This window comes from Hyperolius riggenbachi, chromosome 11 (genome assembly GCF_040937935.1).
Source record: "Hyperolius riggenbachi isolate aHypRig1 chromosome 11, aHypRig1.pri, whole genome shotgun sequence".
Classification (NCBI taxonomy): Eukaryota; Metazoa; Chordata; class Amphibia; order Anura; family Hyperoliidae; genus Hyperolius; species Hyperolius riggenbachi.
The window spans coordinates 47,108,928-47,131,490 of record NC_090656.1 but is presented as its reverse complement, the minus strand read 5'-3'; the positions used below and the strand labels follow the sequence as shown (position 1 = coordinate 47,131,490).

At 47.5% G+C, this 22,563-nt stretch overlaps 1 protein-coding gene and 1 long non-coding RNA gene across 8 annotated transcripts in view; one reads left to right on the top strand and one right to left on the bottom strand.

Annotated features, from left to right (window-relative positions):
* The window catches only part of WWOX (WW domain containing oxidoreductase), a 1,347,942-nt gene that overhangs the window by 617,160 nt on the left and 708,219 nt on the right, over positions 1 to 22,563 (top strand). Inside the window, exon 10 of one of the 7 annotated variants that reach the window (XR_011024636.1) lies at positions 5,981 to 6,099. The exons of 5 other annotated variants lie outside the window; for them this stretch is intronic. Coding sequence is in view for 1 of the 2 variants with exons in the window: in XM_068259550.1 (XP_068115651.1) it covers positions 5,981 to 5,989 (9 nt within the window). In the remaining variant the exon portion in view is untranslated. Of the gene's footprint in view, positions 1 to 5,980; positions 6,120 to 22,563 lie in introns of those variants that run through there. One more of the 7 variants, XM_068259550.1, reaches the window with a different exon arrangement.
* Positions 5,831 to 22,563, bottom strand: part of LOC137537643 (uncharacterized) — a 153,314-nt gene continuing 136,581 nt past the window's right edge. The window contains exons 2-3 of the long non-coding RNA XR_011024641.1: positions 7,361 to 7,498; positions 5,831 to 6,111 (exon numbers count right to left, since the gene is read on the bottom strand). This is a non-coding gene — a long non-coding RNA (uncharacterized lncRNA). The remainder of the gene's footprint in view (positions 6,112 to 7,360; positions 7,499 to 22,563) is intronic.

The window sequence follows — 22,563 nt, the reverse complement described above, 5'->3', positions numbered from 1 at the left end:
GACTGTCACTATGGTTAGAACTTCAATCTGGCACCAGGAACTTGCTCAATGGCAAAAAAAAACCACACAGAACAGATGTAGTTAAGCAAGCTACTTTACTCTGGAACATACCGTACTTATCTTTTTGTTTCAATCGTTTTTATTGAAGAAAAAGTTTTGAAGGGGAAAGAACAATTTTACAGCATGACATTGCAATTATAGGGATAAGCAAAAGCAATACAGTCATTTGATGCTAAACTTATTGTAACTCATACAATCATAGGACACTATTTATCATATATCACATAACTGAAGGATTAAACATTAATTCCCAGGTGTAATCAGGCAAAATGTCCGGGATGCAAACTTGCAGGATAACCCGACATCCGTCACAAGCCCCAATGGGGTCGGATGGGGACTAACCAACTGTATCTTGTCCAGTACCTTTGGCCATGAAACCTGTCTTCCAGCGAAGTCAGGTTGTGCTAACTAGCTAGCGTAAGCATAGATCAAATCAGTTAGGTACTAACTGCAACAATGGATATAGACTGTAAACTGGAAAGAAATAACTTCGTTTTAATTTAGCGGTCATTATAATATCGTGGTATGAGGATCTAGCATCCATAACTCCACAGTAAGTTCTAAAATAAAAGGGGTTCAGCGGATAAAACAAGGTGCAAAGAAGTTTAAGAGTGTAGGAAAGTAAAGATAGAGAAGGAAAGGGAAAAAGTCATAGAAAAGTTGTAGAAGTTCCGGAGACGAGGGATGCCCCAGCTGATCCTCCTTATACAAGTTATCCTTGCTTATGATAAGTAACCATGACAAGGTCATTGATTACGCACCATCGCTATTTGTTCAGGGTTTAGTAAGTAGGTTATTAATGGGTCCCAGATTTTGTGAAACCTTTTCATATTGTCATTCATTTGGGCCCTCAATTTCTCGAAGAACAATATATTGCCGAGCCTGTTATTGACCGCTTCAAATGAGAGATTGGGTGTTCCAGGCTGCCGCTATTTTGATTTTAGTTACAGTAAAGATAAAGTTGATGAGAGTATTTTGAGTAGGGGATAGATTGGGGTCTGGACAGCCTAATAGGACATGGAGAGGATTCCGTGAAACTGGGGCATTGATTAGGGATGATCGTACTTATCTTTTAAAGTCAAACTCATGCATAGCTTTTTTTTCTCAATACTGTTCCCTAATTCAGAATAGAGACACCGAGAGCCCAATATAGTGTAGTATGTACTGGTATATGGATATGACAAGTAAGTATCTATTCATACTCCCAAACATGGGTTTCCGTCCAGGTAACCACTATATCAGCAGGTGAGGAGATTAGACCTGTCCCCACTCAGGATTGAGAAGTCGCTCTCTGTAGATAGGAAATAAGGGGCAACATCCCTCCACCAAGGGTGGACTCAGGAACTGTATAAGCAGACAGAGGCGCCAAAAGGATAAAATATTCTAAAAACGTTTAAAATGAGAGGAGGCAGAGGTGGACTTACCTCCCACAAGCAGACACACACGAGTGTTGTGTATATTCAAAACAACAGAAAATGTATTCATATACTCCAGAAAGTGCAAGTGCAACACGTTTCGCGGGCATCTCCTGCTTCATCAGGCAATAGAAACGGAGCATAAAACTCGAATAGGTCTGGTGCAAAGCCTCTGTCTGAATTCAGGTACGCATTAAAGTGTTTGCAGCCAATAGCCAATGAAGGTAAAGGATACTGAATAGGTGCAGATTATAAATGTTGTTCTTATTCAGTTCCCAACCTAATGAAATCATCACACAGCCCTTCAGCAGCTGTTATATAAAAAGGTTAAGACTCCCCTTCAGAGCTGAAACTCCGACTCCCAGACAGCACGGTATCTACGGCCATAAATCACCAATACGTACAGCCAGGCACCACATATTTTCCTCTACGGCAGAGAAAGATCCGTCTTTCTTTACAAGCACATTACAAGGAAATCAGCCGAGGAAGGAAAACATACAATAAAGTCAAAAAGTGTAAGAATTTCCAAGCAGCTGGGTATTGATTTTGTTGATGGCGAGCACAGGGCACTGCTGACACGTGGTGCACTTAATTGTGATTTTATTGACTATCATTTCAGCCTTGTTTATAGTGCCAGAGGCTAGAGCTCACCGTGACTGATGGCCTTCGCCTGCGCCTCGCTCTGGGTCTCCCAGTTTTGTCTGTGGCTTTCTTTTGGTGTGTTCAGCCTAGAATCGTTGTCTGCTGAAGAACTGCCGGAGCCTAACAGGACAGACAGGCCTTTAGCATTGCCTCAGGCACCAAAAAAAAGGGCTTCCTTCTTGCAGGGAGGTGTGAGTCATGCTTTAACGCAAAACCAGTCCAAGTCACCTGTGTGTCTCCTGCTTAAAGTTTGCTTTCCCTCCTGTATTCTACAATTGTAGAACAAAGATGTTCATTAACGCGGGATTGTCACCATAAAAATAAAAATTTCAACAGCAACTGGTCTGAGCGTATTAAGTGATAAACATGCTAATCCTGCATTCAAAACTTTCAAAACTTTTTCTGCTGTTATAGTTTGGAGTTTTCACATACCGTAGAAGCACTGGTTCTTTAATTGCCATTGCCATCGACTGCCAAAACAGTTGCATGCTGGGGGTCTTTTTATTTATAATATATTCCTCCTCATTTTTTTTTCTACTTATATATGTGGTTTGTGTTTTTCTAGATTAGCATGGGTGTCAATTGTTCTTTAACCACTTGCCGACCGCGCACTCATACCGCGCGTCGGCAAAGTGGCAGCTGCAGGACCAGCGACGCAGTTCGGCGTCGCCGGCTGCAAGCTAATTAATCAGGAAGCAGCCGCTCGCGCGAGCGGCTGCTTCCTGTCAATTCACGGCGGGGGCTCCGTGAATAGCCTGCGGGCCGCCGCTTTGTTTACATCTGTACAACGCTGCTAACAGTAGCAGCGTTGTACCAGATCAGCGATCCCCGGCCAATCAGCGGCCGGGGATCGCTGTCACATGACAGGCAGGAGCCTGTTAGAGGCTGCACAGGACAGATCCGTTCCTGTACAGCCTGGGATCTCCGGGGAAGGGAGGGAGGAGAGGGAGGGGGGGAATTTCGCCACGGAGGGGGGCTTTGAGGTGCCCTCCCCGCAACACCCAGGCAGGCAGGAGCGATCAGACCCCCCCAGCACATCTTCCCTCTAGTGGAAAAAAAGGGGGGCGATCTGGTCGCTCTGCCTGCACCCTGATCTGTGCTGGGGGCTGTAGAGCCCACCCAGCACAGATCAGCTAAAACAGCGCTGGTCCTTAAGGGGGGGGGGGTAAAGGGTGGGTCCTCAAGTGGTTAAAGCAGCAGAGACAGCCATACTATCCCAGGAAAAAAAAAAGGTTAAATACTTGTTCTACTTACATATGTATTGTACTGTCGGTTTGATTTCAGTGACTTTTATATAGTATATAAAGAGAAAACTGTTTAAGGCATTTTTCATTTTTACTTTTTCTGACTAAAGCCAATCCTGATGTCATTTCCTCTCCTTCTCTAATTTTTCTTCTTCTAGAAACTGCACGGTCATATCTAGCTTGATTTGTAAACACACGTGAGCACAGCATAGACTGTATTTAAGCAGCTTCTCCCTTCTCAGCCTTGTGTCACACTGAACTGCTCCCAGCCAATCATTGAGGAGCAGAAATGTGGGAGGGGAGATAACAGGCTTTTTTTCACTTAGGAAATGTACCAAATAGAGCCAGGCTGACTGAGATAAGATTTATTACAGCAGAAACATTTCTGATTATATTGGAATGCTTGCAATGCAGGGTCAGGTTGTAGACTGTATAATAAACACAGACAAGTGGTAGAATTTGATTTTATGGCCAACAATCCCACTTTAAAGTATTGTATGATGTTACTGCAGTAGATGTACTTGGGTACAAAAATTACCAAACTACAGATCCTAGTATGCTATTTTGTGTGAGTGGTTATGGGTAGATTTGGACATGTCACAGGTAACTTGTGTTGCTACACCTGTGTTTGGGAGAAGTGCCTAATGTATGACACATGAGACCTTTCTCAGCTGAAATAATCACTTTGATTTACAGGCATCCCTGGAGTTCTGTGCCCAACATATTTTGGGCAATTATTAATCGGATGTATTTGATTTTTTTCTCGCAGTTGTTTTGTTTTTGTCCACAGCAGGAAGCTTCCTGAATAATTTCTCTGCCAAGCTGGACATGCCTGTCTGTCAGAAACTGTCAGGCTGACTGTCAGTCGAGACTGTTAGGAACGATTGGAAGTCTGATGTCATTTCAACCCCCCGAGATTGTTAGTCAATATGCATGCTATATACTGTGCCACAAAATGAGATTTGGTTGGTGAGGCTGGATTTCTTACTTTGTACAGTACAGCATATTTTTGAGAACCCATCATAGATATGGAAAGATTTTTTCAGCCAAGCTACTCTGGCCACTAGTTATAGTCAGCTGTCCATTAGAGAATGCCTGCAAAGTTTGCCAGGCGGACAGTTCCTGATGAACATGGGCTGTTTGCCGTTCTCATTTAACACATTTTTTTTTTTGTTTGTAAAAAATTAACGTTCACATTTTTTACATTAGTCACTGCCCACCTACAATAGTGTTTAATAGCAAAGCCCCCTTACATGCTAGAAACACCAGATTTGCAGAGCAGTGAGAACAAGAGGAAAAACTCCCAAAACTCCCACTTCCCAACTTTAACAGTTTATTACACGGCCATACAACTTAGTACCCAAATGCATTTTATACCCTTTTCTTGCCATCAACAGAGCTTTCTATTGGTGGTATCTGATTGCTGCTGCGATATGTTTTGTTTTTTAAAATTTTAAAATAAAGTCGACCTAGCCTCCCCCTCTCCCCCAGAGCCCTTATCCAATTCACCTCCGATGTCCCAGGAGGAGGTGGGGGCCGCTGACGTCCTGGGGGGGTTTCATGATAGCATCTGGGAGTCCCCTTTAAGAAGGGGACCCCCAGATGCCCGCCCCCTCCCCAGGAGAAATGGGTATAGGGGTACATAGTACCCCTTACCCTTTTCCACAAAGTTAAATGAAATAAAAACACAACCATGAAAAAAGTCCTTCATTATTCTTAATTAACCAGAAATACTTACCTGTACCTTTAAAAAAAATCCCACGCCAATATCCTTGGAAATGATCCCACACCAATATTCTCTGACTTGCGAGCTTTATTGAAGATCTCTGCCGCATACCCGCTGTCACACACCGCCATTCCCACCAAGGCTCTAGTATAGCTAGAGCCAAAGGCACCTTTGAATTTGGCTCCAAGGCTCCCCATTTTTAATATTTCCCACACTCTGAGCATATCATGGTGCTCCCCTGTAGCACCCTGATATGAACATTGTGGGTTCTCGGTTTCCCTTTTTGTGTCTGAGTAGTCCAGAGCTCTCCTGGCTTGATGCCAGAAATACACAGCAACACTTAGCTGTCAGTGCCAAGAGGAGCAGTGGCGAAAGTTTCACGAATGCTTAAAAAGCAGGTATCAATGTTTCTGTTCTCCGCCTCCTAAATATTGATACAAGCTTTATACTCCATACATCCTGTCTGTGGGTAAAATGGTGTAAATTCCTAACTTCACACAATGTTCTGTTCTGAAGCGCTTCAGCCAATGTCATCATGTGCTGAGAACACTTATATTGTGAAAAATCTCCTTCCCGACTTCAGTTTAAAGTACTTTTGTTTAGCCTCAGAGGCTGAGAAAGGACCTGAGGGAGGCTGAGATTTATGATCAGTAAATAAAATAAAGTCTCATAATAAAGCACTGGCACTCTGTTCAAGCAAATCGTTTTATTTTGGTGCAAAAACATGCTGAATTATTGAATGGTGCTGATCACGGTAAAGAACGTTTCAGGTCTTCAGCTATATTAGCCTTGAACTGAAAACATTTGTGAGTGACTGAAAAAGGGGGTGGAGAAGAGGAATTGAGTAATGCTGTGTAGACCTGGCATAAAAAGGGCATCATGTCTCGCCATAGGAAGTCTGATTGGTACACGTGGCTGACAAAAAGGCACAGGTGATAAGAAGCTGCAGTCCCACCCGGAAGCATATGGGAGAAACTTCTAGGAATCTCTTCATCTGTAACGCACAACTCAGGTGAAACAGGAACTGTAGTGAAAATAAAATAATGAATAAAATTGCTTATTGTTTAAATAATGTATAATTATATCTAAATATTGTAGTCAGTGTTTGCCCATTGTAAAATCTTTCCTCTCCCTGATTAACATTCACAAATGTATCACTGGTGGTGACATATTTAGGTCTGCCAGGTGATCTGTGTAGAATGTTTACTGAGAGGAAGATATTGTTTGCTTGGCAGTTTGAAAAACCTGTTATTTCCCACAACGCAACAAGGTTCACAGACAGCAAACTGTCAGGACCATGGTCATGACATCACACTGTGGGAGGGGTTTCACCACAATATCAGCCATACAGACACACCCGTCCCCCTTCCCCCGATTATCTGTTTGAGAAAAGGTAAAGATTTCTTGTGGGAAAGGGGGCATCAGCTACTGATTGGAATAAAGTTCAATTAGTTTAAAGTGCCCTTATACTTCCGGTCTACCCATGTGCAGACAGTAGAGTGGTTCTGGTCTCAGGAGCCTTAGACATGTGCTCCTACTCTCACAACAAGTCCCCAAGATGTGAAGCCAGAATGCCAGGAAACCTCAGGTCTCCTCGAAGCCTAGCTCTGGTTCACCCAAAAAGATTTTTCTTTTAGTAACGTTGATTAAGGAGCTGGCCAATAATTGCAGTTGTTCCAAAGAAAATCCATTTTGAAAAGCCAGTCATGTGACCACAGAATCCTTGCAGAAAGCATGGTAGTGATGGTAGAGTCAGGCTTTCCCTGCTGGAGAAGAGCATTCGCTGCTCATCTCCTCCCTGAAGTGTTTTGTGGCCAACCTTGCAGCTACAGTAGATTGATAACATTTTAAGACTACTGAGCAGCATTGCTAGCCACAAAGAGGTCATCTCTAACTAGCACAGGGAGGAAGAGGGAGGGGTCAGGTGATCTGTGCTGGCCTGGAAAGACTGGCTCATGCCCCTCTCTGACTAATTCATGTGGGAAATGATGGGGATGGGAGAAGACATTGGACAGCTTTCTGTTCAGGAAAAAAAAAAATACTGGAGCCAGTCAGTGGCTGCACTTTATATATGTATTCCAAAAAGTACACATGTGCAATGTGCAAAACGTTGTGCATTGTTTACAAACATTGCTAATATCAAATAAATGTACCTTCATTTGCATTAAAGTATTGCTGTCACAAATACCTGTAAAATGTAAAATACACATTCCCACATACATATAAGATGCACATTTGGTCCAGAGTACAACACACTACTATATATAAATTACTTTTTTCCTATGTTGCCGTCATTTACAGTAGGTGATAAATATCTGGTAAATCTGCCAGGTTTTGGAATAGTCCATCTTCTCATGCGGGATTTTCAGTATTTCCTTTATTCTTAAAGAACAAGTGACACCCATGCTAACCTAGAAATAAAAAACACATATGTAAGTAGATAAATACTACTTCTACTTACATAACAGTTGTATTGTGCTATCCACGTAATGATTCCTGTGAATTTTATAAATGAAAAGCAGAAAATCCTATTCTAGGCAGTGACCATCTTGCCAAGCTAATGCTGACATCATATCCTCCCTGACTCTTGTCCCCCCCCCCCCCTCCCTTCTCTTGCTCATTGTGTATTCATTAGCTGCCCTCCTCCCAGAGTCTTCAGACACTCCCACTGTGGTGTATACTTTATTTACACATCCAATCGCTGAGACACCTCAGCCTTGCTTGTAAACACAAGTGATCAAAGGGTGTTTCTGATAAGCAGCTAGGCAGATAAATAAATGGAAGAGGAGGAATATATTCTAGATAAAAATAACTCCCAGCATTCAACTCTTTGGCACTGTTTTGCAATGGCTATTAAAGGGCCAGTGCTCCTAAAGTATGTGATAACTCCAAACCATAACAGCAGAACAAGTTTTGAATGCAGGATGAGCATCTTTACCACTTAATACACTCAGACCAGTTGCTGTTGAAATTAGATTTTTATGGTGAGAATACCGCTTTAACAAAAGCATTCCCTATTTTTGGTAGCTGTGCAACTGCCATTAAATTAGTGCTTTTGAAAATAACTCTAAGAATACCCCATGATTAGCCCTTTAGCAGCTAATTTATTTAGAGGCTTGCGAGTGCTGCAGGCTGATTTATTTTAGCACATTTTATTATTATTTGTTACATTGCTTTGCTACTAATTAGTACTGCTTTAATGTGTATTTATGGCCACTTGTCACTAGGGGCAGTGTGAGACAATAACAGAGGAATTCTTTCAGTTTCTATTTTTTCTGCTAGCAAAGAGACATCAAAGCATTTCAACAAAGAGTTCTGCTGGCTGAGGTCAAAAGCAGAGCACTCATCTTAAACAACATCATTCCTTTGAAGCTGCTAATGGGGTAAATGAGTTAAAAAAAAGAGATCAGATTTTTACAATGAATTGTAAGTGATAACAATGCTTGTTCTTGTTTCTCTGAAACCCTGAATTATGTGTGCAAAAGGACAAATTAGGTAATTAGCCCCCTTGCCGGTCCAATCCCCGTGGCAAGGGGGCAGCGCAGCACTTTTTTTTAATTTTTATTTTTTTAAATCATGTAGCGAGCCCAGGCGATCAGAGTAAGCAGAAAATCCCGTTCAGAACGGGATTTCCTGCTGGGCTTCCCCGGTCGCCATGGCGACGGGGCGGAATGACGTCACTGACGTCATCAACGTCAGGACGTCAGAGGGAATCCCGATTCACCCCTCAGCGCTGCCTGGCACTGATTGGCCAGGCTGCGCAGGGGTCTGGGCGGGGAGGGGATCGGCTCGGCGGGGTGGGTAGCGGTGACGATCGCGTACCACACGCAGCTAGCAAAGTGCTAGCTGCATGTAGGAAAAATTTTTTTTGAAAATCGGCCCAGCGGGGGCTGAGAAATCCTCCTACGCAGGTTACCTCGAGCTGAGCTCGGGATAGCCGGCAAGGAGGTTAGTAGGGGATTAAATTTGTAGGAGTGGCAATGCTTAAGGTATGTACACACGCCGTTCACACGTGGACCTACTGTCGTTCAAACCACTGTCAGGTCCGTACGGGTGTACAAACAACTTCTAGTCATAATAGACTTTCAAACATAGTCGTTTGATCAGTCGTTTCATCTTGTCCATTGTTCTATCCAGTCCATGTTCCATTATCAAGTTGTTTAAAGGACATGTAATTTAAGTAAATTAGCATACCATCCGCTTTGTTGTTCAGTGTGTACAAGACATTTAAACGACTTATTTGCACTTCAAGTTGTTCAAACTACCAGCTTAAGCAACAATCAGGCGTAAAGTTGGACATGTGTACGCACCTTTAGGAGAACTCAGGGAGAAGAATATGATCGGATTAATCACCTGATAGATTGTAATGCTCTGATTTGCTGGTCATAATTATGTGTTATGCTGGGAATACCTGGTTCGTTTCTGGTGCTCGGTTCTCCTCTCAATCGTTTTTGCCACTCAATTCTGCAGTCGATTCTCTTATCTTCCGCTCATTTTTCTTATCTTATTCCATTCACTTCTATCAGAAATTGAGCAGCGAAAGGATCGAAAGGGAGATCAGACATGTCAGAAATTATCTATCGAGCCATCTAATTACCTCAAACACGAACCGTGCATTCCCAGCATTAGACCAGGAAGTCATCACAGCAAATCAAAACCTTACAAATCTATCAGCTGATCAAACTGATCACATGTTTCTCCATGAGTTCTTAGGCATTGCCATCCCTAAATATCTATATATATAATAGACTAAGTGCCTCAACCTTCAAACAAGAAGAAAAAGTACTTTGCATGAGAAAATTTATGCGTGATCAAACACCAAGTTTAAGGCCTCTTTTCCACGGACTGTTGAGCTGTGTGCTCAGCAAGCAGTTACCAGGCAGCAGTGAGCAGATACCAGGCAGCAACAAGCAGTTACCAGGCAGCAACAAGCAGTTACCAGGCAGCAGCAAGCAGTTATCAGTCAGCAGTGAGCAGATACCAGGCAGCAACAAGCAGTTACCAGGCAGCAACAAGCAGTTACCAGGCAGCAGTGAGCAGATACCAGGCAGCAGCAAGCAGTTACCAGGCAGCAGCGAGCAGATACCAGGCAGCAACAAGCAGTTACCAGGCAGCAGCGAGCAGTTACCAGGCAGCAGCGAGCAGTTACCAGGCAGCAGCGAGCAGTTACCAGGCAGCAGCGAGCAGTTACCAGGCAGCAGCGAGCAGTTACCAGGCAGCAGCGAGCAGTTACCAGGCAGCAGCGAGCAGTTACCAGGCAGCAGCGAGCAGTTACCAGGCAGCAGCGAGCAGTTACCAGGCAGCAGCGAGCAGTTACCAGGCAGCAGCGAGCAGTTACCAGGCAGCAGCGAGCAGTTACCAGGCAGCAGCGAGCAGTTACCAGGCAGCAGCGAGCAGTTACCAGGCAGCAGCGAGCAGTTACCAGGCAGCAGCGAGCAGTTACCAGGCAGCAGCGAGCAGTTACCAGGCAGCAGCGAGCAGTTACCAGGCAGCAGCGAGCAGTTACCAGGCAGCAGCGAGCAGTTACCAGGCAGCAGCGAGCAGTTACCAGGCAGCAGCGAGCAGTTACCAGGCAGCAGCGAGCAGTTACCAGGCAGCAGCGAGCAGTTACCAGGCAGCAGCGAGCAGTTGTGAGAGTTTGAGAGCCATTTCACTGCCTATTCACAGTCCATGGAAAAGAGGCCTTACCCTAGCAAGTCTGACATTGCAAATCTGGCCTAATTGGATATTCATGAGGCAATGCTCATGCAAATGCATGACAAACCAATACCACAAAGCAGTCACCCTGCTACATGCTACATTAGCACTATCCGGCTTAGTGCACACCAGAGCGGTTCGGCAGCGTTTTGCGATCCACTTGCGGCTGCGGATACGCTTGGGTAATGTATTTCAATGGGCTGGTGCACACCAGAGCGGGAGGCGTTTTGCTGAAACGCATACTCCCGAGGTGAGGCATTTTTTGGGGATTTCGGATGCGTTTCTGCCTTAATGTTAAGTATAGGAAAAACGCAAACCGCTCTGAAAAACGGCAGTTCAGAGCGGTTTTGCAGGCGTTTTTGTTACAGAAGCTGTTCAGTAACAGCTTTACTGTAACAATATATGAAATTTACTACACCAAAAACGCTTTACAAAACCGCAAAATGCTAGGTGAAATGCTACAGAAAAATAAGAAAAAGCGTTTAAAAATCTGCTAGCATTTTGCGGATCTGCTAGCAGTTTTTGGTGTGCTCCAGGCCTCCAGGAGCGCCACGGGGAGGATTCCCAATGCCCCCTTTATATACAACTGGGGGGACCGCAGGGTCCCAGGCTCTCTCACTGCCTGGAAACCACAGCGGCACCCCGGAGGGGGAGGCTGGGTGGCGTGGACGACCCCCCCCCCCAAGTTTGGCCTGTGCCGGGGAGAGCCGTCTGCACCCACCTCCCAATATTAAAAACGGGCACTTACCTTAACGTCCATTGCGTTCTGCTACATGCGCATTAATTTGGGGGCACCACATGAGAAAGGAGAGAAGCATGGGTTACCCCGAGCTTTAGAGCTCAGGGCTGGCTCACATACAGCACTCCAGAGGGGGGGGGGGGGGGGAGGACAGGCGCACTCACTCCAGGGTTCACACCACCGGAGCAAGCCATCCACCACCTGCCTCCAAAGGATACAAACTGCACAAAATGCTTTCCATGAGAAAATTAATGCGCATGTAGCAGAACCCAATGGATGTTAAGGTAAGTGGCTGTTTTTAATATTAGGAGGTGGGTGCGGACGGCTCTCCCCAGCGCTGGCCACGCTTGGGGGGGGGCGGCTGCGCCACCCAGCCTCCCACTCCGGGGTGCCGCTGTGGTTCCCAGGCAGCGAGAGAGCACTTTGCAGTATTGGTTTTTGGACCCTGCATAGTTTGGCATGCGAAAGCAAATGCATATTTGCATGAGCATTGCCTCATGAATAGCCAATTAGGCCGGATTTGCAAAGCCAGACTTGCTAGGGTTAAACTTGGTGTTTGAGCACGGATACATTTTCTCATGGAAAGCCTACTTCTTCTTGCTTCAAGGTTGAGGCACGTACTCTATTAGATAGATAGATGCGGCGTATGCTACGACGCGGGTTGGCTAGTGTGTTATATTCCCCTACATTACCCAGCGCAGGGAGAGCCCCAAATTACAGCTGCCGTAAACATACGTACGCCACAGAGATGCCCATTAAATAGAAAAATGACCATTAGAGATAGTCAATTAGATGCTAAATATTCCGGCTTGCATACAAACGTAATAAAAATTATATGTGGTTTAGAATTGAACCAATTACTTTCTCATCCATTTGGATTGACCCAATTCCAAGATGTATATAATTTTCATGTACACCGAAATTATTAACCTCTCTTTGACCAATTTTAGGGATTAATCACAAATTGCAAAGAGGTAAGAAGTGGCCCCCAGATCCTCTATAGCGATGTACATGCACACACACACACACACTCGCACGCACGCGCACACACACACACACACTCTCACACACACTCACACACACACGAACACACACACACACACACACGCACGCACGCATGCACTCTCTCACACACACACGCACACACACACACACACACACACACACTCTTGCACGCACACACACACACACGCACTCTCGCACGCACACACACACACTCTCACACACACACACACGCACTCACACTCACACACACACACACACACACACACACACACACACACACACACACACACACACACCACACACACTTATATAGTGCTGACTGCCTTTACAGTATATAACGTCAGTGTATATACGGTAGTCATATTACTGATCGTTCTCAGTGTGGAGTTCACAACCTAATCTCTGTCATAGTCATAGCTTGATGTCCCTATCGTTCTAGGGTCCATGTTGGAGGGAACCAATGACATCTATCTATCTATCCGCCCATCCATATATATATATATATATATATATATATATATATATATATATATATATATATATATATATATATATGTGTGTGTGTGTGTATATATATATATATATATATATATATATATATATATGTGTATATATACACACACACACATATACAGTGTATATATATATTTATATATACGCACATACAGTACATACATACAGTGTATGTGTATATTTATTCTATTTGGGCACGGCTGGTCATGACCTTTGTGCTTTGGCTGATGCCAGTGTCAGCCTGGCCAGCGGCCCCGTTGGCCATCTCTTGCCTTTGATCCCAGGCATCCTCTGCTTCTGTGTGATACATATTAACAGTTTGTTCTGTAGCGACTGCAGTTTAACATGTTATAAATTTTAAGCATGTGTCCTTTTGTGCGCAGACCTTGCAAGATATTTTCTCCCCCCCCCCTTTTAAATTCAGATACTTTCAGCTGTGTTTATTCCCATCGTCAGCATACTTTATCATATCAAAGCCTTTGCAGACAGTGTAGTCCCACTGAGTTATGTTTGGGTCATGTTTTGCGGTGTGCCCTTTAATACTGTAGCTTTAGAAATGCAATTTTCAGCCTCTGCTTATTACAATATGATAAAGTATGCCTGGTCTATGTCCAGCTCTAGTAATCTCTAGACTACACTTCATGAATTAGGCATGAAGGCTTTAGTCAATGCGCTTTCAAAGTGCAGTGTTTAGGGAATCATGGGTTTTCTACGAGCTGAGCGAGAAATCTATAGTGGGTGGAGCTCATTTTCCAACATCTCTGAAAGAAATTACCTTTTCTGGCATACAGAATAGAACAACATCTTTATCATATCTCCGAGTCATTAGAGGACAGGCCAAAATAAATGACTTTTTTTATTTTTAAATCGTGCTTTGCAAGTGCAGTGTGTGCGTCTGCCTTCAGCATAGCAAAGCATTTTAATGTGGTCTTTGGAACACAGGATTGTGTGTGAACTTAGAAGTTTAATATGGTGTGAACAATATATATCCGTAATGTTAGGGAACCTGTCCATCCAGAAGTGAAATTTCAATTCTGGGTGGATGTTGGTAGGGCCACCGGAGGACTTGTTATGCTGGGCTCGTTTTTGAGGTGATTAGATGGTTCGATAGATAATTTCCGACATGTCCGATCTCCCTTTCGATCCTTTCGCCGCTCGATTTCTGATAGAACTGAATGGAAAAAGATAAGAAAAACGAGCAGAAGATATGAGAATCGACTGCAGAATCGAGCGGCAAAAACGATCAAGAGGAGAATCGGGCGCCAGAAAAGAACCATGTATTCCCAGCATTATACCTCAGAAAAATGTTCTAATGGTTCCCTTCCCCCTAACACTATTGTTGCTTCTGAATTCAGCTATCACGTTCGCTTTCAAATGGATTCAAGGACATATCTTATAAGGAAATTGAGGTTGTCATTGTTGACCTCTTTCTACAAAATACTTGATTTCTAGTTTTAACTACTTTAACTAATGTAGATCAGGTATTCTAATGTTCCTATAAGTTTTTAAAAAGGTATGTGGTTTGGAGGTGTCCAAAGTAATAAGTGTAATTAGTTAAAATAAATAATTAGTGAAGTATGACACATACCTCACAAACTCATATGAGTCAGGCATGATATTTAAAGCATATTTAATACTTCTACGACAAGCTTTATAGGTAGGGCATACTTTCTCAAGAAATATGCCTGATAGAGGTGGTGTCATTCCGTGATGCAAAACGAAACAAATTCAGGTTCATATGAACACTCATATATAGAAACATTCCATTCCAAAAATATGGGACTAATAATACAAATATAAAGGGACTAATATGGATTCAATATGTTCCTTTGACACTCTTGATTTGCATAGCTTACACCCTGCATACAAAACTTCTCAAAAGCTTCTTTTCTGATCCTTCTTCCCCTATTCATTTGACTCCTGTCAATCCTCAAACTCTCGCAATTCATTCTTAAAGTGAACCTGAACGGAGTGGAATTATTTAAAATAAAAACATGATGTAACTGCAAATTAATATTACATACTTACCTCACCATCAGTTCGTTTTGGAAAGCTCACCATTTTCTTCTAATAACGATTCCTTCCAGTTCCGACAAGTTCTTGACAGAACTGAAAGCTTTAGGGTCCTTTTCCACTATATCATTTGCTGTCAGTTGTAACTGAAAGGATAACTGATATGCAAGGTAATGTCCATGTTTCCCCATGGCTCAAGTGGGTAATATTACAGTTTAACAGGTTGCTGACCCACAAGCTGTTACGGGGTCATCACAATTTTTAAAATGGAGGACAGAGAATTCCATTGTTCACAGTGGGCTAACCTTAGGTGGGGAAAGGAGAAAAACATTGAGTAGACTAAGTGGGAGGCAAGTATGATGTGTGTTTGTTTACTTTGACTTTTATTTTTCAGGCTATACGTACCTCGCCACGATCCCAAGAAGAGCGCAGTTTCCCGATCGGCTTCCGGCGTTGCTATGGCGACGATCGGAGCTGACCTCATGACGTCATCGGCGTCATGACTTCAGCCGCAATCCGGATCGCCGCCATCGTGATGCCTGGAGCCGATTGGGCGGCTGCGCCTGCGTGGGAACGCTGGGGGGTACGTATTCCGGAAGTAACTGCGGGCGATCGCGGGGGACCGGAGCAACTTTGTGCATACGCTTAGCTAGCGAACCGCTAGCTAAAGCGTATTGCACCAGTTTCTTTGTTTTTTTAAGTCCTGGGGCTATGTGATCCTCCGCGGCGGCTACCCCGTGTGTAGCACGGGGTTACCGCTAAGGAGGTTAAAGGACCACTATCTCGAAAAAAGTAGGCAGTTAAAATCTGACAGAACCGACTTTTGGGATAGGCCATCTCCTCATGGGGGATTCTCAGGGTTTTCTTTGTTTTCATCAGCATTTCCTGAATGGCAGTTGCAAAGTGTAACTGACAAAATAGTGTGAAAGTGAGTAGGGAGGCTGAGAATCCCCCATAAAGAGGTGGACTGGCCCAAAACCTTTCGGTTTGTCAGATTTTAACTGCCTACTTTTTTCGCAATAGTGGTCATTTAAGATAGCTGATGAGCTTGGCAGGTTAGGTGATTGAGCCTCTGAGTGAAACCGGTAATTCAATGTCTGTAGATAAACAGCTCAGGCTGAGTGAAGTGGGGATTTTGTTTGTGCATTTCAGTTCTCTTTGTAAGAATGCACATTTTATTTCTACGTGTCTGTAAATTAAAGCTGGCCACAGACTGCATTGTAGTTATGTGGACTTGTGTTTAAATTATTGGTTTTATTTCCCCGCCGCCCCCTACCCTAAATTTGGGCTTTCCTTAACCTCCTGAGCGGTATGGACGAGCTCAGCTCGTCCATCACCGCCGGAGGCTGCCGCTCAGGCCCTGCTGGGCCGATTTTCTTCAAATAAAGTGCAGCACACGCAGCCGGCACTTTGCCAGCCGCGTGTGCTGCCTGATCGCCGCCGCTCTGCGGCGATCCGCCGCGAGCAGCGGCGAAAGAGGGTCCCCCCAGCCGCCTGAGCCCAGCGTAGCCGGAACAAAAAGTTCCGGCCAGCGCTAAGGGCTGGATCGGAGGCGGCTGACGTCAGGACGTCGGCTGACGTCCATGACGTCACTCCGCTCGTCGCTATGGCGACGATGTAAGCAAAACAAGGAAGGCCGCTCATTGCGGCCTTCCTTGTTTATTCTGGGCGCCGGAGGCGATCGGAAGAACGCCTCCGGAGCGCCCTCTAGTGGGCTTTCATGCAGCCAACCTTCAGTTGGCTGCATGAAATAGTTTTTTTTTTTATTAAAAAAAAACCCTCCCGCAGCCTCCCTGGCGATCTCAATAGAACGCCGGGGAGGTTAAAGGGAACCTAAACTGAGAAGGATATGGATTTTTCCTTTTACCAGTTGCCTGCTGAGCCTATGTCTCTCATACTTTTAGCCACAGCCCCTCAACAAGCATGCAGATGAGGTGCTCTGACTGAAGTCAGACTGGATTAGGTGTCCCCGTATCCCCTCCATTGGAGATGCTGACCTCGCCAGGTCGGTGTCTTCTGCTTTTTCTCTCATGTGGCCTTGAGCAGCGCGGCCACACACTCGCGCAGGCACAGTAGAAAGCTCCATGCTATGTGAGCAGCGCGGCCACACACTCGCGCAGGCACAGTAGAAAGCTCCATGCCATGTGAGCAGCGCGGCCACACACTCGCGCAGGCGCAGTAGAAAGCTCGAGGCCATGTGAGCAGCGCGGCCACACACTCGCGCAGGCGCAGTAGAAAGCTCGAGGCCATGTGAGCAGCGCGGCCACACACTCGCGCAGGCGCAGTAGAAAGCTCCATGCCATGTGAGCAGCGCGGCCACACACTCGCGCAGGCACAGTAGAAAGCTCCATGCCATGTGAGCAGCGCGGCCACACACTCGCGCAGGCACAGTAGAAAGCTCCATGCTATGTGAGCAGCGCGGCCACACACTCGCGCAGGCACAGTAGAAAGCACCATGCCATGTGAGCAGCGCGGCCACACACTCGCGCAGGCACAGTAGAAAGCTCGAGGCCATGTGAGCAGCGCGGCCACACACTCGCGCAGGCACAGTAGAAAGCTCCATGCCATGTGAGCAGCGCGGCCACACACTCGCGCAGGCACAGTAGAAAGCTCCATGCCATGTGAGCAGCGCCGCCACACACTCGCGCAGGCACAGTAGAAAGCTCCATGCCATGTGAGCAGCGCGGCCACACACTCGCGCAGGCGCAGTAGAAAGGTCCATGCCATGTGAGCAGCGCGGCCACACACTCGCGCAGGCACAGTAGAAAGCTCCATGCCATGTGAGCAGCGCGGCCACACACTCGCGCAGGCACAGTAGAAAGCTCCATGCTATGTGAGCAGTGCGGCCACACACTCGCGCAGGCGCAGTAGAAAGCTCCATGCTATGTGAGCAGCGCGGCCACACACTCGCGCAGGCACAGTAGAAAGCTCCATGCCATGTGAGCAGCGCGGCCACACACTCGTGCAGGCACAGTAGAAAGCTCCATGCCATGTGAGCAGCGCGGCCACACACTCGCGCAGGCACAGTAGAAAGCTCCATGCCATGTGAGCAGCGCGGCCACACACTCGCGCAGGCACAGTAGAAAGCTCCATGCCATGTGAGCAGCGCGGCCACACACTCGCGCAGGCACAGTAGAAAGCTCCATGCTATGTGAGCAGCGCGGCCACACACTCGCGCAGGCACAGTAGAAAGCTCCATGCTATGTGAGCAGCGCGGCCACACACTCGCGCAGGCACAGTAGAAAGCTCCATGCTATGTGAGCAGCGCGGCCACACACTCGCGCAGGCACAGTAGAAAGCTCCATGCCATGTGAGCAGCGCGGCCACACACTCGCGCAGGCACAGTAGAAAGCTCGAGGCCATGTGAGCAGCGCGGCCACACACTCGCGCAGGCACAGTAGAAAGCTCCATGCCATGTGAGCAGCGCGGCCACACACTCGCGCAGGCACAGTAGAAAGCTCCATGCCATGTGAGCAGCGCCGCCACACACTCGCGCAGGCACAGTAGAAAGCTCCATGCCATGTGAGCAGCGCGGCCACACACTCGCGCAGGCGCAGTAGAAAGGTCCATGCCATGTGAGCAGCGCGGCCACACACTCGCGCAGGCACAGTAGAAAGCTCCATGCCATGTGAGCAGCGCGGCCACACACTCGCGCAGGCACAGTAGAAAGCTCCATGCTATGTGAGCAGCGCGGCCACACACTCGCGCAGGCGCAGTAGAAAGCTCCATGCTATGTGAGCAGCGCGGCCACACACTCGCGCAGGCACAGTAGAAAGCTCCATGCCATGTGAGCAGCGCGGCCACACACTCGTGCAGGCACAGTAGAAAGCTCCATGCCATGTGAGCAGCGCGGCCACACACTCGCGCAGGCACAGTAGAAAGCTCCATGCCATGTGAGCAGCGCGGCCACACACTCGCGCAGGCACAGTAGAAAGCTCCATGCCATGTGAGCAGCGCGGCCACTAGAGTTGGGCCGAACCTCCGATTTTAGGTTCGCGAACCGGGTTCGCGAACTTTCGCGGAACGTTCGGTTCGCGTTAAAGTTCGCGAACCGCAATAGACTTCAATGGGGATGCGAACTTTGAAAAAAAAAAATAATTATGCTGGCCACAAAAGTGATGGAAAAGATGTTTCAAGGGGTCTAACACCTGGAGGGGGACATGGCGGAGTGGGATACACGCCAAAAGTCCCCGGGAAAAATCTGGATTTGACGCATAGCAGCGTTTTAAGGGCAGAAATCACATTGAATGCTAAATGACAGGCCTAAAGTGCTTTAAAACATCTTGCATGTGTATACATCAATCAGGTAGTGTAATTAAGGTACTGCTTCACACTGACACACCAAACTCACCGTGTAACGCACCGCAAACAGCTGTTTGTACTAGTGACGGCCGTGCTGGACTGGTGCGCACCATGGCGAGAGTGCAGGTTTTTGTGGCTTTACAGCCCATATGGTCAGCCTGGCTGATGTAGCTGAATGACAGAACAGTGACTGTCCAGCTGATCAAATTTGGTCTGACCACAATGAAGCAACGACCTTATTATCTTTTGTGTGCCCCCCGAGACACTCATCTAGGCGCCGGTCATTGCTTCATTGTGATACGCAAGCCCCTTCACCACGGCAAGGTAATGATCACGAAGGGGAATGGGCGCATGTACATGCCTTTTCTTTTGTTGTTGCAGCTGCCCTCAGTTCAGCCAGAAAAATTAGGCAGTCATGTACACGCACCATAAAAATTATTACAGCGGCCGCTGCTAGCAGCGGCCTAAAAAATTCAGCAATCCGCCTGGAGTCCCGGACCCTGTTGGTGGTGGCGGAGAAGGTAGTGAAGCGGCCTGCAGGCAGACATGCTGTGTGGAGGGACTGGGAGCGACTTAGTCTTTTTGGGGCAGGCCAGGCAGCCAGTCACACGGCGTGCAGGCAGAGATGCTGTGTGTGCGGGGACTGACTTAGTCTTGGGGCGGGCAGCAGCCCTCCGGGATCCATGCCTCATTCATTTTGATAAAGGTGAGGTACTTAACACTTTTGTGACTTAGGCGACTTCTCTTCTCTGTGACAATGCCTCCAGCTGCGCTGAAGGTCCTTTCTGAGAGGACGCTTGCGGCAGGGCAGGAGAGAAGTTGGATGGCAAATTGGGACAGCTCTGGCCACAGGTCAAGCCTGCGCACCCAGTAGTTCAAGGGTTCCTCATCGCTGTTCACAGCAGTGTCTACATCCACACTTAAGGCCAGGTAGTCGGCTACCTGCCGGTCGAGGCGTTGGTGGAGGGTGGATCCGGAAGGGCTACGGCGAGGCGTTGGACTAAAGAACGTCCGCATGTCCGACATCACCATGAGATCGCTGGAGCGTCCTGTCTTTGACTGCGTGGACACGGGAGGAGGATTAGTGGCAGTGGTACCTTGCTGGCGTTGTGCCGTCACATCACCCTTAAAGGCATTGTAAAGCATAGTTGACAGCTGGTTCTGCATATGCTGCATCCTTTCCACCTTCCGGTGAGTTGGTAACAGGTCCGCCACTTTGTGCCTGTACCGAGGGTCTAGTAGTGTGGCCACCCAGTACAGCTCATTCCCCTTGAGGTTTTTTATACGGGGGTCCCTCAACAGGCAGGACAGCATAAAAGACGACATCTGCACAAAGTCGGATCCAGTACCCTCCATCTCCTCTTGCTCTTCCTCAGTGACGTCAGGTAAGTCAACCTCCTCCCCCCAGCCGCGAACAATACCACGGGAAGGTTGAGCAGCACAAGCCCCCTGCGACGCCTGCTGCGGTTGTTCTCCTGCCGCTGTCCTCTCCTCCTCCTCCTCCTCCTCCCCCAAAGAAACACCTTGCTCATCATCCTCTGAGTCTGACTCGTCTTCTGCACACGACCTCTCTTCTTCCTCCTCCTCCCCCCTCTGTGCTGCCGCAGGTGTTGAGGAAACAGCTGGGTCTGATGAAAATTGGTCCCATGCCTGTTCCTGCCGTAACGGTTCCTGGTCACGCTCATTCGCAGCTTCATCCGCCACTCTACGCACAGCACGCTCCAAGAAGTACGCGTAGGGAATTAAGTCGCTGATGGTGCCCTCACTGCGGCTCACCAGGTTGGTCACCTCCTCAAACGGCCGCATGAGCCTGCATGCATTTTTCATCAGTGTCCAGTTGTCGGGCCAGAACATCCCCATCTTCCCAGACTGTTTCGTTCTACTCCAGTTGTAGAGGTACTGGGTGACGGCTTTCTTCTGTTCTAGCAGGCGGGAGAACATGAGCAGGGTCGAGTTCCAGCGAGTGGGGCTATCGCAAATGAGGCGTCTCACCGGCATGTTGTTTTTACGCTGAATTTCTGCAAATCGTGCCATGGCTGTGTAAGAGCGCCTCAAATGCCCACAGAACTTCCTGGCCTGCTTCAGGACATCCGCTAAGCCAGGGTACTTTGCCACAAATCTTTGAACCACTAGATTCATGACATGTGCCATGCAGGGTATGTGTGTCAGCTTCCCCATATGCAAAGCGGCAAGCAGATTGCTGCCGTTGTCGCACACCACGTTGCCTATCTCCAGGTGGTGCGGGGTCAGCCACTCATCCACCTGTTTCTTAAGAGCAGCCAGGAGAGCTGCTCCAGTGTGACTCTCCGCTTTGAGACAAGCCATGTCTAAGATGGCGTGACACCGTCGTACCTGGCATGCAGCATAGGCCCTGCGGAGCTGGGGCTGTGTAGCTGGAGAGGAGAACTGCCACTCAGCCAAGGAGGAGGAGGAGGACAGCGAAGAGCATGTAGCAGGAGGAGAGGAGGTGGCAGGAGGCCTGCCTGCAAGCCGTGGAGGTGTCACAATTTGGTCCGCCGCTTTCTGCTTGCCATCGTTCACCACCAGGTTCACCCAATGGGCTGTGTAGGTAATGTAGCGGCCCTGCCCGTGCTTGGCAGACCAGCCATCCGTGGTCAGGTGTACCCTTGACCCAACGCTCTTCGCAAGAGATGACACCACTTGCCTCTCAACTTCACGGTGCAGTTGGGGTATGGCCTTTCTCGAAAAATAAGTGCGGCCTGGCATCTTCCACTGCGGTGTTCCGATGGCCACAAATTTACGGAAGGCCTCAGAGTCCACCAGCCGGTATGGTAACAGCTGGCGAGCTAACAGTTCCGCCACGCCAGCTGTCAGACGCCGGGCAAGGGGGTGACTGGCCAAAAGTGGCTTCTTCCGCTCAAACATTTCCTTCACGGACACCTGACTGCTGCTGTGGGCAGAGGAGCAGGAACCGCTCAAGGGCAGAGGCGGAGTGGAGGAGGGTGCCTGTGAAGGTGCAAAGGAGAAAGCGGCAGAAGCAGATGATGCACCTGAAGGAGGAGGAGGAGAAGGAGGGTGACTTTTCTTTTGTGTGCTGCTGCTGCTTTTGCTCAGGTGGCCATCCCATTGCTGTTTGTGCCTTTTCTCCAGGTGCCTTCGTAAGGCACTTGTCCCTACGTGAGTGTTGGCCTTTCCACGGCTCAATTTTTGTTGGCAGAGCGAACAGATGGCTTTGGTCCGATCTGA